Source organism: Coloeus monedula (assembly GCF_965178545.1).
Source record: "Coloeus monedula genome assembly, chromosome: 19".
NCBI lineage: Eukaryota > Metazoa > Chordata > Aves > Passeriformes > Corvidae > Coloeus > Coloeus monedula.
The window spans coordinates 11,524,346-11,540,752 of NC_138799.1; the positions used below are offsets into that span (position 1 = coordinate 11,524,346).

Below are 16,407 nucleotides of genomic sequence, written 5' to 3' on the forward strand. Positions count from 1 at the left end.
GAGTCAGGTCTGAGGCACTGCTTTTACTGGCAGCAGTTTCCTGCTCACCCCCTTGTGTGGACTGGATCATGCAGCAGGGAAGAGTTTGAACTTGATTTCTGTCTGTTCCTCTAAGGGAGAATCACAGAATTCCACACTGGTTTGGGTTGGAGGGACCTTAAAGCTCACCCAGTGCCACCCCTGCCATGGCAGGGACACCTCCCACTGTCCCAGGCTGCTCCAAGCCCCAATGTCCAACTTCCAGGGATGGGGCAGCCACAGCTTCTCCAGGCAACCTGTGCCAAACATTTACAATTCTTCAAAAACATAAACCCTTAAACTGTACCAGCAGAAGTGATGAGCTGAACTGAGGTGTCAGAGAATGGATGAAACCTGGCCCACGTTTGAGGACACTCCCCAACTTACCCTGAAGGCAGTTCCTTCCTCAATAATTGTGGGTAACTGGGAAAGGCAAATGTCAACAGCAAGGTCCCAGGCTTGCCTGCAGGGAGGGGAGAGAGGAAAGAGAAGGCATTAACAAGTTATCCATAAGGAATAGCAAGGGAAATTGAAATTCTGACCACACAAGAATGTGGACAGTGTTGTCTGACTGGCTTAGAAGTGCTTGATATTCCCTGTTTTCAGGGAGGAATGGGAAAAACACCTGAAGAAATTTTCTGCAGCACTGGAGAATGTCAACCCACATTTGGGCCTTTGAGGTAAGTTTTACTACACAGAAGGAAAATGGTTTAGAGATTAGAGACAACTGCTCTGATCACAAAAGGATTCTGAGGGTCACTCACTGCAGCAGCACACGGAGAAGATGCTGAGCTCGTCACGGTAATTTTAGGTAAGCAGCACTAATACTGCTACAAAAATGCCCAAAGCAGCCCTGCGAGGTCACATCTCAAAGGGTTTAAGTGTTATCAGAAAGAACAAACAAAAAATTTGAAAAGAGATTTGAGTAGATTAAAATAAAATCACTTTTTTATGCTTCTAACAACAGGCTGTTGGAAACCAGTGGAGCCACACAGCCAACATTACTCAAACCATTCAAACCTCTGCCAACGTTACTTGAGCCATTCAAACCTCTGCCAGCCTTCTCAACTCAAACCTACTCAACCTTCCAAGGGCTGTTGATTAATGTCAACTGATGGAAGAGACTCTGCTCAAGTCAAATACTTCAAATGCTTCTCCACCAACTCCAAACCAGCCCTGAAACAACTCTCCAGCCCTTCCAAACCACCCAGCATGCTGCTTCTGCTCTGTCTGTGGAAAACACAAATCTTCCCAGCCAATGGGACACCAACAAACAGGTTTGCCCAAAGTAAAACTTCTCCATTTCCAACCACTGGAACAGCTGCTCCCTCCTCAGAGCCTCAGGGTTACACCCAGGTTGCACACAGGGAACTCACTGGGCTGGCTGAACAGACAATGGCATTAAACACGTGTTACGATAATTACAAGATTCAAACCAAGCCACAAATGAATGGGAAAGGACTAAACCCCAGAGGGTGGGGAGAGGAAGAGAAGGGAGAACACTGCCACAGTGCCAGTGCCAGTGATGGCTGGGGGGAGGAGGAGCAATGACTGACAGCTCTAATATCCCACAGGGAGCGGGAAAGGTGGGCACACGGTGGATGTGCTGCCTGGACTCCTATCACACAAACAAGAGATAAATTTGGGAGCAGCAGGGAACCAGGATGGGAGGTGCTGCATCCCACAAGTGATTTGTGAAAGCCAAGCCAGAGATCAGTGCACCCCCTCGGCAGAGACTGCTGTCTGCCAAGTGCTCTGCAAGGTTTGTTTTCACTGCATTTGGGACAAAAAGGGCTCAGCATTCCGTCTTCCCTCCTCACTGCTCTCTCCCAGGAACTCCAGGCCCTCCACCCTGACAGGGTGACACAGTGATGTATCCACGGGGTGACAACCCTGTGAAACACCCCAGTGCTTCAACTGAGTTATGCTATGAAAGAAGGTGTTAAAGAGGGGGTTTTTTAATACTACCTTGAGCTAATTGCTCTGTAGGCACAAAGTTAAAATCTCTCCTTAGCAGGAAGATTGGCTCAGTTGAAGTAAGTGATTTTGCTTATCCCAAAGCCAAGGCAGCACCACAACAGGAACGGTCTGTGGAGGGAACCCCAGCTCAGTCCAATACCCCTTCACTACACTAGGACTGTTTAAATGTTTAATAATTTAACATGAACTCATCAGCTGCCTCTTTGTTTCCCAGAGGTGCTGCAAAGTTTGGACTTCAAGCAAAGAACAGAAGGCAGAGTCCCAGCCCTGCTCAGGGACTGGTTTATTGCCCAAACCCACGAACTGCCAGGCAATGGAAACCCCCAGAAACACTGAGAGAGCAGAAACTCAGCACAGTTAGAGCCTGTGTCTGTCTGCACCCACGGGTACCCATTAGCTGGCAGCTCATGGAGGCTGATTTTCTTACGCTCAGATTTTCGGGGCTGACTCAATGTCTAATGCTTTTAACTCTCACGTCCCATTGTTAATAATGTATTCTTGACATCTTCCAGCGTTCTCTTCTCCCCTTGGAATGGTGGGCATTACCTGGCACCACACAGGTACCAGGGAACAGGAGTGTTCCTGCCTGGAGGGGCAGCTGAAGGGAGGCTGAAGCCACGTGCAGTCCTGGGGCTCGGGGCAGCTCCTCCTTCTGAACGTCATCTCTGGAGCCATTAAATATTTCTGAGCCCCTCAAGTCTGTTGGACAAGACACCCCACATTTGTTCTGCCAGTCCAGGGCCAGCCATGCCCTGGTGTGATTGAACCCCAGATCCCAGCCCAGATCCCACCTGTGTCGCAGTGATCCCGTCACCTCCCTAAGCTGCTTTGGGCACAGCTGGGAAGCTGCTCAGACACAGCTATTTTTAAAAACCAGTTATTGCTATGAATATCTGGAACAAGTCTGAAATCCTTTTCTTCTCCCAGCACATCCCCCTGCTCCAGCCACAACTTAGAGCACAGGCTTTGCTATTACCATCCCACATCAAAGTCTCCATAGTCCGATAATGGGACTTGGAGATGTTAAGACTAACACACAGACACAAAAAATATCTGGTTACAGTGTAATCTGAACTAATCTAATCCTTCAAACGTCAAACAGCCCCAAATACCTCTTCAAACAATCACTTTCTTCTTGCAGAGCCACCGAGTGTTTCGGCACAGCTCCACGAGCCTCGTTTCCCTGAGGGATGGCTGAGCAGCCCCGATCCATCCTGCACCCTCCCGTGCTGCTCCACCTGGAATTGGGTTGCTGCATTATGGTTTTGTTTTCAGCCAGAATCTCCAGCTCGCTGTATTTGCAGTACATTATGACTCCTTTCAACCCGAATTTCATGGCCTGCAAACACACCACAGTGTTCCTATTAGGGATGGGCTGTAGCTCTTCCAAAGCATAATTAAGGTACTTGGGGTTTAATATATGACCTGTGTCAGGAAATATTTCCAAACACATTATTAGGTCTTTTCAAAGGCCGTGAATAAAAGCAGCTGGCAACAGCAGTAATGCATAAACCCTAATCCATCACAGCAGAGATCAAGGTGCTGACAGAGCTCTGTTCTCATGCACAATAGACAGAGCGACCCGAGCTGAACAGCACAGCCAGCCAATCAATGGATATTAATATTAATGTTAATATTAATCCTGTACTAGAGTACTGCCTGCAGCAGCCAAGACCCTGTAGTGAGAGGCACCACACAAACACAGGCAGCCTGTGCCCCATGGGAAGGGGCTGAGCAGGAAAAATTCAAGAAAGCCAATAAAAGTAGGAAAAACAGAAATAACATGTCAGATTCTGTCCAAGAGGGCACAGCCCCAGAGATCAGCTCTCCTGACTCCAAAGCACACTGCCCTTCTTGGTGAAGGGAAGGGACTGACAGCCCGTGGGTCAAATATTCCCTCCAAAAATGGGAATTCTCACTTTTCCTCAAGTTCCGGCTAGAAAGGATACTGTGATCTCCCAAATGAATTGGCCAGACACCAACTTGAAAAGATAACACTTGAAAAAGCTGTTTTCAAGAGAGCTAAAGCCAAAGGCAGAGCAGCCTCAGCACCTGTTACACCTGTGCCACATCTCCAACTCAGGAGCCACCCCAGTGTGACCTGGGGAAAACTCTCCCTAGGCAGGGACAGGGGTAGGTGAAGGAGACAGAGCAGAGGGGGATTTCATGTCCAAAGGGGCAGTGGGAACCATTCAGGAGGTAAAAATCAATGCTCAAATGACTGTTTGCAGTGTCACTCCCACCCTGTTCACCCCTTGTGATGGCAGCCAGACTTGCTCCCCAAAACACTGCCTGGGGATCAAAACTCTGGGAAAAGTCTGGATAAAACACCCACCAGAAAAGTCTGCTGGATCAGTCCCCCCCCAGAGCCACAGGCCTTGATTCCACGGGATCCCCACAAGCCCCTGGCTGGAATTTCATCCTTTCCAGCACCCTGTGGCCAACTCCCCTGCCCTCATCTCAACACTGAGCTCATCCAAACTGTAAAATGGGTCGGCAGGTTTCAGATCAGGGATCCATTAGAAAATTCCTGAGTGAAAAGGTGATAGACAAGTGATTATTTTTAGAAAATTTTTAAACGAGCCCTAAATTAGTTTCTAAATCCGTCCTTTCTAAAAGTTCCTAATAATGCACTGAGCCACCTCGGACAAAAGTGGAATTTTCCCCTTTGCTGGATTTGCTGCAAACTGCACGTTTTTTGGAGGGCACTGAATAATAAAGTGTGTCAATTCCCTGCTCCCTTGCTCTCTACTTCACCAGTGTTTGGGATTGACAAGGAAAAGAGCCCTTTGTGTGACTGTTCTCAAGGAACTTCTTCTGGTAAATCCTAAAAAGCAGCACCAACGTGCTCTGCTCTGAGGGGCTTCACGAAGGTGCCTCCAGCACCATCCCGCAGCTTCCCAAAGGAATTTCCAGCACCATTCTGCTCCAGAACCACAATAGGAGCAAAGAAAATGTGTTTCTAGACCCCATTGCACTGCCACGCAAGTCTGAGAGAGATAAAAAATGGGATCCAGGAGCTCCCAGTTTCATTCCTGTGGTTCAACCTATGGATGGCAACACCAGCTCCAAGTCAAATCATATTCCCATAGGAAACCAGAAACACAGGCTTTTAATAGGCTGGCAATAAGAATGAATTACATCCCTATAAGGAACAGAAAATATAGATTTTTAATATGCTGACAAAAAGCAAGCTATAAATAACTCCAGAAATTTACTGGTTTAATTTTGAAACTCCTGCAACACTGTGTCCTACCCTCCTGCACTTGCAAACTGCAGCTGATGGCTGGAGCTCTGCCACATCCAGCAGCAGCTCAGAGTCACCACAGGTGCTCGGGTGGCTTTTCCTGCTCTGCCCTTCCAAGTGTCCCAGCCCCTCAGGTGACACCGACAGCACAGCTCATCCCATTCCCAAATGACTGAAGCAGTTTTCCTCAGAAGCTGCTGACCCAAAGCACTCAGGGACATTGTTTGCCACGTCCCAGCATTCAGATTGTTCAGCTGCCCAACTGCTGCCAAGCCCAGCCAAAGGCCCCCCAACTTCCTCCAGGATTTTCAATAATTAAAGCAGCTTTGTGGTACCAGCAAATGCCTTCTCAGTGTCTGCCTGCACCTGCAAAGGCTCCTGGGGCTCCCTGCTGCCAGCCTGGCTCCAGCCCCTACAGAAACCACACCATGGAATCATGGAATGCTTGGGTTGGAAGGGACCTTAAAGCTCATCTCATCCCACCCCCTGCCACGGGCAGGGACACCTCCCACTGTCCCAGGCTGCTCTGAGAATCTGAGCTCCTCAGTGCTGCTGTCAGTGCTACATTCATTCATCATCACCCTCTACATTCGCCTTCCTCCACATTTTTATGGAGGAAACCTATTAAAAGGCTTCTGGAAATGCAGGCAGGTTGAGCCCCCTCAGCTGCCTTTACCTGTCACTCCCTCAGCCTGCAGCAAGGCTCAGTTCTGTCCCCCAGGAGCCCCCTCAGTGCCACTGCACCACTCTGCACTTGGCCCAGTTTGGTGCTGCTCTATTAATCACAATGAGTAAGAAAATAAAAGCCAGCATTTTTGTTATTACTGTTATGATTATTATTATTTTTACTATAATTGTTCATGGGACATTGGTTCGATAGGCAGAACTACATTTAAGAGCTTTTTGATAACTGTGTCACCTCCATTTCCATTAATCATCTTAAAAGCAACAGTAAAAGTAGAGGAACTCTACAGCAGGAATTCCTTCTACTTCAGCAGCACAAGTTAAGGACCTTTCCCTCAGGCCTCAGCTCTTCCCACCCTGCACAATCCCAGGGGAGCAGCTTCACTTTGGGAAAATAAAGGCAGCAGATGACCCATCTCTTTGGTATTTGGAGTGAAAGTTGGCAGGGCTGGACTGAAGCTTCTGCACCACAGAATTACAGGATAATTATGCATGCCCAGAGCAGAAGCAGCTTTGGAGATGGGTATTAGGCTGCCACAAGCTGTTCCACTCCTGATCCACTGACTGAACCAGGGAAGCGCTGCAGAGATTTAAGTGGAATCATGGAATGGTTTGGGTTGGAAGGCACCCTGAAGTGTCAACCCTGCCATGGGCAGGGACACCTCCCACTATCCCAGGCTGCTCCAAGCCCCAATGTCCAGCCTGGTCTGGGACACTTCCAGGCATCCAGGGGCAGCCACAGCTGCTCTGGGCACCCTGTGCCAGGGCCTGCCAACCCTCCCAGGGGGAATTCCTTCCCAATATCCCAAGTAACCCCGAGCAGTGCCAGCCCTGGAGGCTCCCAGAGCCCAGCACTCACCACATGGCGTGCATGTACGTGGGGGGCAGCCGGGGGCTGCTCACGGGGGTGCAGTTGTAGGACCTCATGATCCTCTCTGCCAGGAGGAAGTTACGGAACAAACTGGCCACGAGCAGGTCCTGCCGGAAGAGCTTCTGGAAAAGATCTGCCAAGAGATTGCAGGAGTCACTACATGCACGTTTCAGCACCTCAGGTAATATGCAAAAAGGGTTTAAGATGTAAAACCATGCTAACACTTCGTTCCAGTAGCAAGGAATCTCCAGCAGTTCTGCAGGGACATGATGACAACCACGAAAGGGAAATTCTGCCTTCAGAGCTCCCTCAAAGCACCACAGCTACTCCATTCTACGTCAGCACAATTAAACACTTTCTACCTTGGGTTCTTCTTTGCCTTTTCTGGATCAAATCCCCTTTTTGGTGTTTCATTTCAGCTCAGCCTGACTACGTTTTTGGAAAATTACTGAGGGAGAACAGGACCTCTGTGTACTGTTTAATCAAGAACTATCCATCTGTTAAGTGGCAGTTGGATGTGCTTATGAGAAGCCAAAATGAATCCTAAACGATAGCAAATGTGCTCTCTTCTACAGGGCAGAGAAGAATTGATGCTGTGTGAGCATTAGGAAGAGCAGGGTTGGAGAACTGTTTACAAATTTGGCTGCTTGTGCTCCAGAAGTAGCAATTCAGAGCAGAACAGGGGTAGAGAAATGAGGGATGAAGTTACTCATGGGAAACAAAACTGCCTTACCAGCAAAGAGGAAAGAAAAAGCCTTTATTCATGTTACTAAACAAGGCTGGAAGAAAACAGATTGCTCTGTGCAAATACAGTAAGAAAGAGAATTATTCAAGCTACGACAATTGTGTTAGCACAGAAAAACCCTTTCTGGGTTCTAATGATCAGGTCTCTGCAACACTCTGGGAAAAAGAACAAATAAAAAACAAACTAACTTTCAGATCCATCCTGATCTGTTTTTCCAGTTGCAGGGTTTAATTTTCTCCTCATTTCAGTGTCTCATTGATCTGACTCCTCATGCCCCTCCCCTGCCCCAGCCTCACCTCTGGGCAGGACGTTCCAGGCAATGGTGTCTGTGATGGCTGTGAAGATCCAGTTCAGCTCTCCCAGGGGAGTTCTCCTGTCATTCAGCCTCCCAGGAATCCTACAAGTGGGGGAAATAAAACCCTTAATAAACCCCCCGTTGTTCTGGGATACACGCATGCACAGCTCTGAGGCTTTGGAGCGAGATCTGGAGAGAAAGGGAGTCTTTGCTGTAACATTTCCATGTCATGTGGAGACTCTTCAAGGGGTAAATACAGGAACAACAGCCAACACACTCCAGAGAAACACCAGTTTAGCTGGGAGAGTCCTGGGCATTCAGGGATGGTTATGGACAGGGAACTGGGCATGGATCCACATCACAAGGAGCAGTGGGCAGAGGGGATTGGGCCTCGTATGCTGAGACTGGAACTAGAATGTTCTGCCAAGTATTCCCACTTTGGCATTCATTTAAACAGCATAAAACCAGGAGATACAGAACATGAAGGATGCAGAAAAAGCTTTGAAAACTGAATCAGTGCAACAGAACAAGAGATTTAAGGTCATTCTATTCACCCCAGCAAGGAACAACGTTTACATTGGTATAAACACCTAGAAGAGAGAAATCTTGGTGACAACAAATACTTCTCACAAATGGAGGAAGAAAGAAAGAAGAGCACTTCACCACTAGAAGAAAGAGAAGTGATTCAACCCTCATCTCTCCGAGGGTCGAGGCACAGCCAGCTCAGAGGAGCAGGAGCTGCGTGACTCGTCTGAGGAGCAGCCTGAGGACATTCTGCAGTCTGAGACATGCACAGGGTCAGAGAGGACAAACCAATGGTCCCCTCTGGGGTTCACATTTGTTACTCTCAGTACCAACACCCCTGAGCCACCAGCCTGGCTGAAGCACATTCAGTGAAGGAGGAACAGCATTGTTCCACCAGGCTCTCCAGAGCCCAGCGTCTTGTTTTTGTACACTGAAAAAAGTCCTTCAAATTGTTTTCATCCTGAAGCTGAACAAACTTCTCACATGAGAACAAACCAGAGGACCATTAGGCGACCTGATTCCAGTGATGGAAGAGCCCAGGTGACAGCCTGAGACCCAGGATCAACACACCCCATCCCGCAAGGAAGACAAGGGCTGTGAGCAGCTCTTCACTCTCCTCAGCTCCTGCATCCATCCTGATCAGCTTCTCTAAACACGCTTTTGAATGTTTATTTGTTCCTCATAAAAACAAAGACAAGGAAAAAAGAAGGAAAAAACCCACCCAACAAACCGAGGCCTGGGCTGCCTTGTTAATAATCAGACATACAATATAAAATATACAGCCTGGCACCCCTGAGCACTGCTCTTCTCCTCATGAGAAAGTATCAGCAATAGCATGAGGAAGTTTCAGAAACATGCACCAACCTGAGACATCCTATGGATTTAATCCTAATTTAACCCAATTTCCTTTCTGTGATAAGTTTTTAAATATTAGAAGTATCAGGACCAACACAGGAAGCCTTTCTATGGCCACTCACTCTGTGACACATGCAGCAGCACCATTCCCATGCAGGTTCAGAGGCAGCACATTCCCCTGTATAAATACAGTTCTAAACCAGCTAGAAATTAACATCTTATAAAAATTTCCTGTCTGTCTTGGTATCAGAGGAAAAATACACATCTCTGAAGCAGTGTTTGCTAATGGATCCCCCGGAGCGCGCGCAGGGAACACGAGGCCACAGAGGCTCTGGTGAGGATTCCCTGTCAATATTTGCATTGCAGAACACCCTCTGCAGCAGAGCACAGCTCCCCAAGCCAGAGGGGGCTTACTTGGGAACCAAAGGGATCCTTGCTGAGCTTCCCCAGTAAGCCAGACACTTGGCTCACATCACGTGCTGGCAACTTTCACAGCAGTTTTTAGTCAGCAGGAGGAGTTTCTTCATGGAAAGGGTGGTCAGGCACTGGAAGGGGTGGCCTGGGCAGGTTTGGAGTGCCCATCCCTGGAGGTGTCCAAGGAAGGCCTGGATGTGGCACTCAGTGCTCTGGGCTGGTGGCAAGGGGGGAATTGGGCACAGCTTGGACTCGATCTTGGAGGTCTCTTCCAACCTGAGTGGTTCTGTGTGAAACCTCCTGACCCGGCAAGAGCTGGGCAGACAGGACCCACACAGCTCCTGTGCTCAGAGATGTGTGCCCACCACCAAATCCGGGGCTGATCCAGGTGTGCCGTGCCCGGGCTGTGAAACCTTGGCCAAGTCTGAGGATGACAAAGGGCTGGAGGAGCTGCAGCGGCAGCTCCGGAGCGAGGACGTGAGCGCAGCGTTGCCATGAAAACCATCCCTGGGAGCAGGATCCCCGCTCTGCATTCACAACAGGCTGTGCCTGCACTGCCTGAGACCCCGTGACAGAGGTGACAAAGGAGCCACTCCAGCACAGCAAACCTGAGTGAGCACAGAAGGGAACTCCTCACGATCCCATCCTGCAGGGCCCGGCGCTGCCTCAGCTCCAGCAGCGCTGCGGGAGGTTCCAGGGCGCTGGGGCACAGCAGCCCCGTGACACCGGGGCCAGGAGCACCCACTGAGACACAGAAATCACCTCTGACATCTTCCACTGAGTTTTCTAGAAGAAAATCAAGGGGCTGGAAGCTGCCTAACCCAGGTGCAAAGGCAAAACATGAATTATCGTCTTCCACTATAAATAATAAATATTAAATTTAAAAAAGGCTGCGGTATTTCTGAGCTTGGACTAGCACAGGCTTGATTAAGTATCTGCAAAGACACCTCCAGGATGTGGCCCCAGCGCTGCTGCAGGGAGGTCCTGCACAGCACAAGTGTCACTCTGCCTCCTACCACCATCAGTCACTTGTCCAAGAGGCACCAGGGTCGGCCCTGTCTGATCCTGCTGCAAACACCAGCTCTGTTCCTGTAACCCAATGCCTTTCTCCATTAGTTAGGAACCTTGGTGGGCTCTGCCAAGCTGCAATTGCAGCAGCTCTGGCAGCACCAGGCAGGTTGGGTACCTCAGCAGCAATGTTGCACCTTGTTGCAAAGGGAACCTTAACAAGCATTTGGCCTTGTCTGCTTACAGAGCAGCAATAATTTTATTTAACCCCAAACCCAGTCAGATCATCACCACGTGGGGACACCTTTTGTCCTCCTGACTTTTGCAAACCAATCATCACTTCCAGTGAGTTTGACACAACAAAATCCTCTGAGACCGTGTGCTTGACTTCAAAAAGTCAGCCAAGAGCTGCCGTTTGTGTTAAATTTTGAGGTGGAAGTGCCAAAGGGACACTTACTCAGCCCCACTCACCCCAACCTGCAGCTCCTGGTCCCCCCAGGCCAGTGCCAGTGATGTCCCCTGAGCCCCTTGGCCACAACAGGCAGCAGAACAGCCTGGCAGAGGAAATCACTGGAAGGGACTGGAGTAGATGATATCTGATACTGGGATCACCTGGGGAAATGAATTATGCTCCCAGTCAGCTGCTCACCTGCACTCCAACCTCCCATCCTGAAAGAGAGGGCACCAAAGGATTTGTTACAGATTAATTCCTACAGTTTCTCCAGTTCCATCACTTTTGCTGTCTGATCTCTTGGGATTTTCTTTTTCTTCCTCCATCTTTAAACTGGCTCCGACTGAACCATCACCCATCAATACCCAACAGACATGAAAACATTAGCAATTTCCAACCCCTGACATTTGATAATGCTTCAAGTGGAAACAAACATTAATTTCAGTCTCACATTTGTTATTTCTGGTGACTTTTATGGATGTGGTGCTGGTGCACGACAGCCTGGAGCAGGCTCTGCTCCAGATCAGCCCCACCAGGACCTTCCCCACGTCGTGGCATTCAGAGGGGTCCTTTGTCACCAGCCCTGACAGCGAGGGGCCAGAGGGAGCAGGCTCCTCCCCAGGGGCAGTGACACTGAGCTGGGGGCCCAGACACAGCCATTTCCTCAGACTGTCACAGGATCTCTTCCAAGAGGCCCCACCAGAAGCAGGAACAGCTCTCGAGGCTTTTTTTGTTTTCCCCTTCTCGTGGGATTTTTGTTTAGAATTCCCTCCTTCTGCACAATGGGCCCAAGTTAAAAGTCCCAGGAATGCCATGCACCATTCCTGGTCCCCTGAGAGTGGGATTTTGGGAGAGGGAGCCCAATGCAGCAACAGAGGTTAAAGCATCCTTGTACATCCCCGATTCTTGGCATCCAGTTTTGTACTCCCACTACCACAGGTTTATTCCCATAAACCATTCCTTAGGGTTTTTCCCAAACTTTTTAAAAAGCAGAACAAAGCCCAGTTCACGCCACTCAGCAGCCACACCTCCAGCACAGATGACTTGAAGCCTTGGGATCAAACAGAAAAGTCCCCCCAAGGCAGGAGGAACATGGCCAGAGATGCTGCCAACAAAAGGTCTCACGAGGTGGCAGCCAGAAGTTCCCAAATTCCCAATACTCCACCAAAATTCCTTTATACTTCGCTGTCTGGCTCCAGCAAAGATCTTTATTTCTAAGCTAAGGGATTGTTTTGGCTTTATCTCAGAAGATCTGTGATGTAAATGCACATCAGGATCCACCACACGTTCCCTCACCAGGACGTGGGCTGAGCCCGGATAATTGGAAATTGGAGTCCTCTGGAGAAGGTGCAGCTTCATTTAGCCTCAAAGTCTGCAGCTTAATTGCAATAGAAACTCCTTCCCCAATTTTAAAGACAACTGAATTAGAAATTACAATATACACATAGGCAATCCAGGAATTATTCCAGGTCTATCTCGAGACTGTAATAAAAATCTGTGTTTTCTATAATTGATATAAGGAGCAGCTTAAGATGATGAGGTTTAAATATTTGATATCCACAGGAAGCTGCTGCTGGCACCCTTCCCCTGAAGAAGCCTGTAACACACACACACACACACACGTGCTGTGGCACAGCACAGACTAAGAGCACTGAACAAAAACCTATTTCTGCCAGGAAACCTTTGTTCATGGAGGATTTAACACTCAGCAGCACATCCAAGTGCTGTGAGGCTGAGGCTGAGCTGCCTGGCTCAGACCTTCAGCGACCTCACCACTCTTTGATTAGAGATGCTCTTGTAGCAATCGTTAATCAATTAACATACCACAGCCATTGTTTCTGCAGCAGCCTGAGGTGGCCTCAGTCTCCTCCTCATCCCCAAATCTGTGCACACCTCTGGCACTCAGGCACAGCGAGGTCAGCCCCAGGAAGGCTTCCTTCCTGCTTCCCATCTCCTCGAGGCCACAAGAACCCAAACCCCAGCACATTTTCCCCAGAGCCTTCAAAGAAAGCAACACCCAGTGTTGAATCCTTTCCCTGAAAACCACTCTGACACCTCTGAGAGACAGGGTCTGCCTCTGCTCTGTCAGTTGCAAGCTGTATTTTTTTTTATTTTGGCCCAATGAGTATCTCTGAAAGACAGCTTTATACAAACTATCTCTTACCTTCCCCAGCTGAGAGGAGATAATTTTTTCCCATCTAAAATTAGCATAATTAAAAACCTTAACACTGCTGATGAACCTGGCTGGCCCAACACACCTGTGTGGAAGGGCTGGCAGCACTGAGGGGTTTTTTGAACCTCAGCTGACTGAAAACATGCACAAATTGCACAGGGAAGTGGAGCTGATGTGATCTCACCCCATTACTGATAAGGTGCCACCGGCAGCTCCAGTTCCCCACACCATGCAGCACCTCACCAAATACCAGGGAAGTCTGGGAACACTTTCAAATTAAGAATTTACACTTCTTATCCAGACTTCTGCTCTCCTAACCCCTTTCAGGACACCCCAATACATACAAAATTTGACTTACTTCTCTATTAAATCCAATGTGACTCCTGGCACCAGCCTGACACTCTTCTGCATGCAGAACCTGGGGAGAGACAGTAAAATAGAACACACTAATTGAGTGTTTAATGACAAGGCTCTGTGGAGAGGATGCAGTAGGAGGGCTCTTTATTGCACTATTTCTGCTTTTAAATGGTGTTTGGGTAGGAAACTTGGGCATGGCATGATCAGAGCCAAACGAGGCCCTCAGCATTTGTCACCCTCGTGATTCTGTGGCGATTTCAATTGTCAGGTGTCAAAACTGGGCCATTGTAACTGTCAGGGTGACAAGTGTTCCAACACACAGCGGGGGAAAAGGGCTCCCAGGCATCCAGCACAGCCTCCTGGGAGCAGCAGAGCCGGGGAGGATTACGCTGCAGGAATAATGATCAGCGTTGGCCGGGCATCCCTGAGAGATCTGGCACTGCAGGCAGGGAAGGGGAGAAGGCAGGGAAGGGGAGAAGGCAGGGAAGGGGAGGAATGCGTCAGGTTCAGACACCTCCGTTATTTAATTAAAAAAACTGCTGACTCCATTTCCTCAGCCTTACAAATCCCACTACTCCAGGAACAGCAGCCCTGGAAATCGCCGAGCCCTGTCAGCAGCACCTGGAAAATCCCCAAAGCTGCTAAAGCCGGGAGCGTGTGGGAAGGGGGGACGCTGCCGGCCGGATTCCGAGCGCTGCCTCCCTCCTCCAACCATCCTGGGAACACAGGGCAGCAGTGGGAACACAGCTCCGGGATGGAAACCCAGCAAATCCAACCTGCAATGACTTCCTCCGACAGCGCCGCATTCCCAGCCCGTTGCCCCAGTCCCTCAGGAATCCACTCTCTGCTGTTTAAGGAGGAATTTACCCCTCAGTGTAACCTCAGCTGACATCTGCCCCAACACTGCCCAGTTCTGTGGGACCAGAAGGGCTCCACTGCTCAACAATCCCATCTCCCACATCTCTCCTCACCAGAGGCACATTATCCATGTCCAGAAGGTTTTTCCCCAGGTAAAGGAGAGAACAATTACTTATTAAAGACAAGACATGCAGAGCTCATTTCTGAAATCTTGAGGACCACTCCAGTTTTCCAGTGGCATCCCCTGCCTGAAGGGCATCCATGGGAGCCCAGGAGTGGGACAGGCTCTGGAAAGCTCACGGTCCCCAGGCTGCTTTCCTGACGTGTGCGTCATCCAGCATAAAAAGCAGCCAGAAAGAACCCAGGAACCTGCAGTGGGATCCCTGTGCAATCTGCTGGAATATAAAATTCTTACGACAGTGCATTACGGAACCACGCAGGGAAATTCCCTCCTAAACAGCCACAGGCAGACTCAGCCTGGCAGAGCCGGGTGCCTGGGATGAGGCTGCAGAGTTTAACCCTTCTGAGGAGAGCAGCACAGCTCTGCACGGTGACATCTGCTGCCTCTAAAGAAGGGTGTCCCTGGAAGTGTCTCAGGCCAGGCTGGACACTGGGGCTTGGAGCACCCTGGGATAGCAGAAGGTGTCCCTGCACATGGCACGGGGTGGCACTGGCTGGGCTTTAAGGTCCTCCCAACCCAAACCCAGAAATGCAGGAAATGGTGCTCAGTATCACGGGAATATTTTGAAACTCAGTGTAGTTTGTTTAAACCAATGTGGGGCAGAGCACTGGATTTGAGTTAACCTCAAAATCTCAAGCAGAAATGCAAAATAAATACGTTAGGGAAAAAGCCCACACATCACTTTAAACAGAACATCAGCAGCCACAGCTCCAGTCCTTTCCTGTGCCCTCCCAGTGCTGGCCGGGCCTTCTGGAGAACAAACTGCACACCTCTAACTCCCGAGGCTGAGCAGCTCCCCAGTGCTTTGTTCCTTGTCCTTTGGGGGTTTTCCAGCACTTTTCAGGATCCCTACCCCTCTTTATGGATGGGACTTCACAGCTCCAAGGCACAAGGCCCTGAAGTCAGCTCAGGCCAGCGCAGCCTTCGCCGGACCCGCGGAACTCCGGCTGTGCGGCTGCAGCCGCTTTGCACCTCGCAGGAGCGATGGAAAGGCAGGCACATGAGTCACCCTGAGCTTCCAGTGGAGCTGCCCGTGCCTTGGACACCGTGAGCCACCGGGATCTGCGTAAAACAGGGCCCCAAACACCCGAGCGCTGCCCGTTTCCTCCCCGGCCGCGCCCGCCTCCCGACGGCGCGATCCGCCAGGATTAACAATCCAGCTTAGCTCCCAATTTGCCTCACACAGAGCTTTATATAGTTACAGGATCTATTTGGAACACGTCAGCTCCCAGCAGTCACTACACACAAGGACAATCAGCGTCCACACAGCCAAGTCACACTCCAGGCTCCCGGAATTGCAGGCTGCCATCAGGAGTTCCATGCCCCACATCCCAAGGGCTTGGCTGACCTGTGCTTCTCTTCCCAGCATCAATTTTACTTCCCCTGAAATTAGACAGAAGTGGCTACAGCTGCAGCCCCAATTGATGAGGGATTCTGTCCTCCAGAACAAAATGGGATGGATAAATGTTTTTTCAAACCTTCATTTGCCCATAAATTCCATATATGAAACCTCGCTAGAGTGCCAGGCTGGAGCTGCACAAATGTCACATTTCAAAAGCAGTCCCACAGGGCTCTGGGTCAGCTCTAGGAAAAGGGCTGAGATGAAGGAAAAGGGAGGTTTTAATGGCAAAGGTATCTGTGTTTACTTTTGGTTCCCAGCTTTAGGACATCAACACACAGCTTGGCTCAAACTCTTAGAATGCAGCAGAGGGTCTGGTTTTGCATTTGTTGTGTTTATTAACATC

At 49.6% G+C, this 16,407-nt stretch overlaps 1 protein-coding gene across 4 annotated transcripts in view; it reads right to left on the bottom strand.

Annotated features, from left to right (window-relative positions):
* The window catches only part of RPTOR (regulatory associated protein of MTOR complex 1), a 101,872-nt gene that overhangs the window by 51,084 nt on the left and 34,381 nt on the right, over nt 1–16,407 (bottom strand). For all 4 annotated transcript variants that reach the window (XM_082294127.1, XM_082294126.1, XM_082294125.1 and 1 more), the window contains exons 7-10: nt 13,625–13,684; nt 7,842–7,942; nt 6,789–6,933; nt 406–481 (exon numbers count right to left, since the gene is read on the bottom strand). In XM_082294127.1, coding sequence (XP_082150253.1) covers nt 406–481; nt 6,789–6,933; nt 7,842–7,942; nt 13,625–13,684 — 382 coding nt within the window. The remainder of the gene's footprint in view (nt 1–405; nt 482–6,788; nt 6,934–7,841; nt 7,943–13,624; nt 13,685–16,407) is intronic.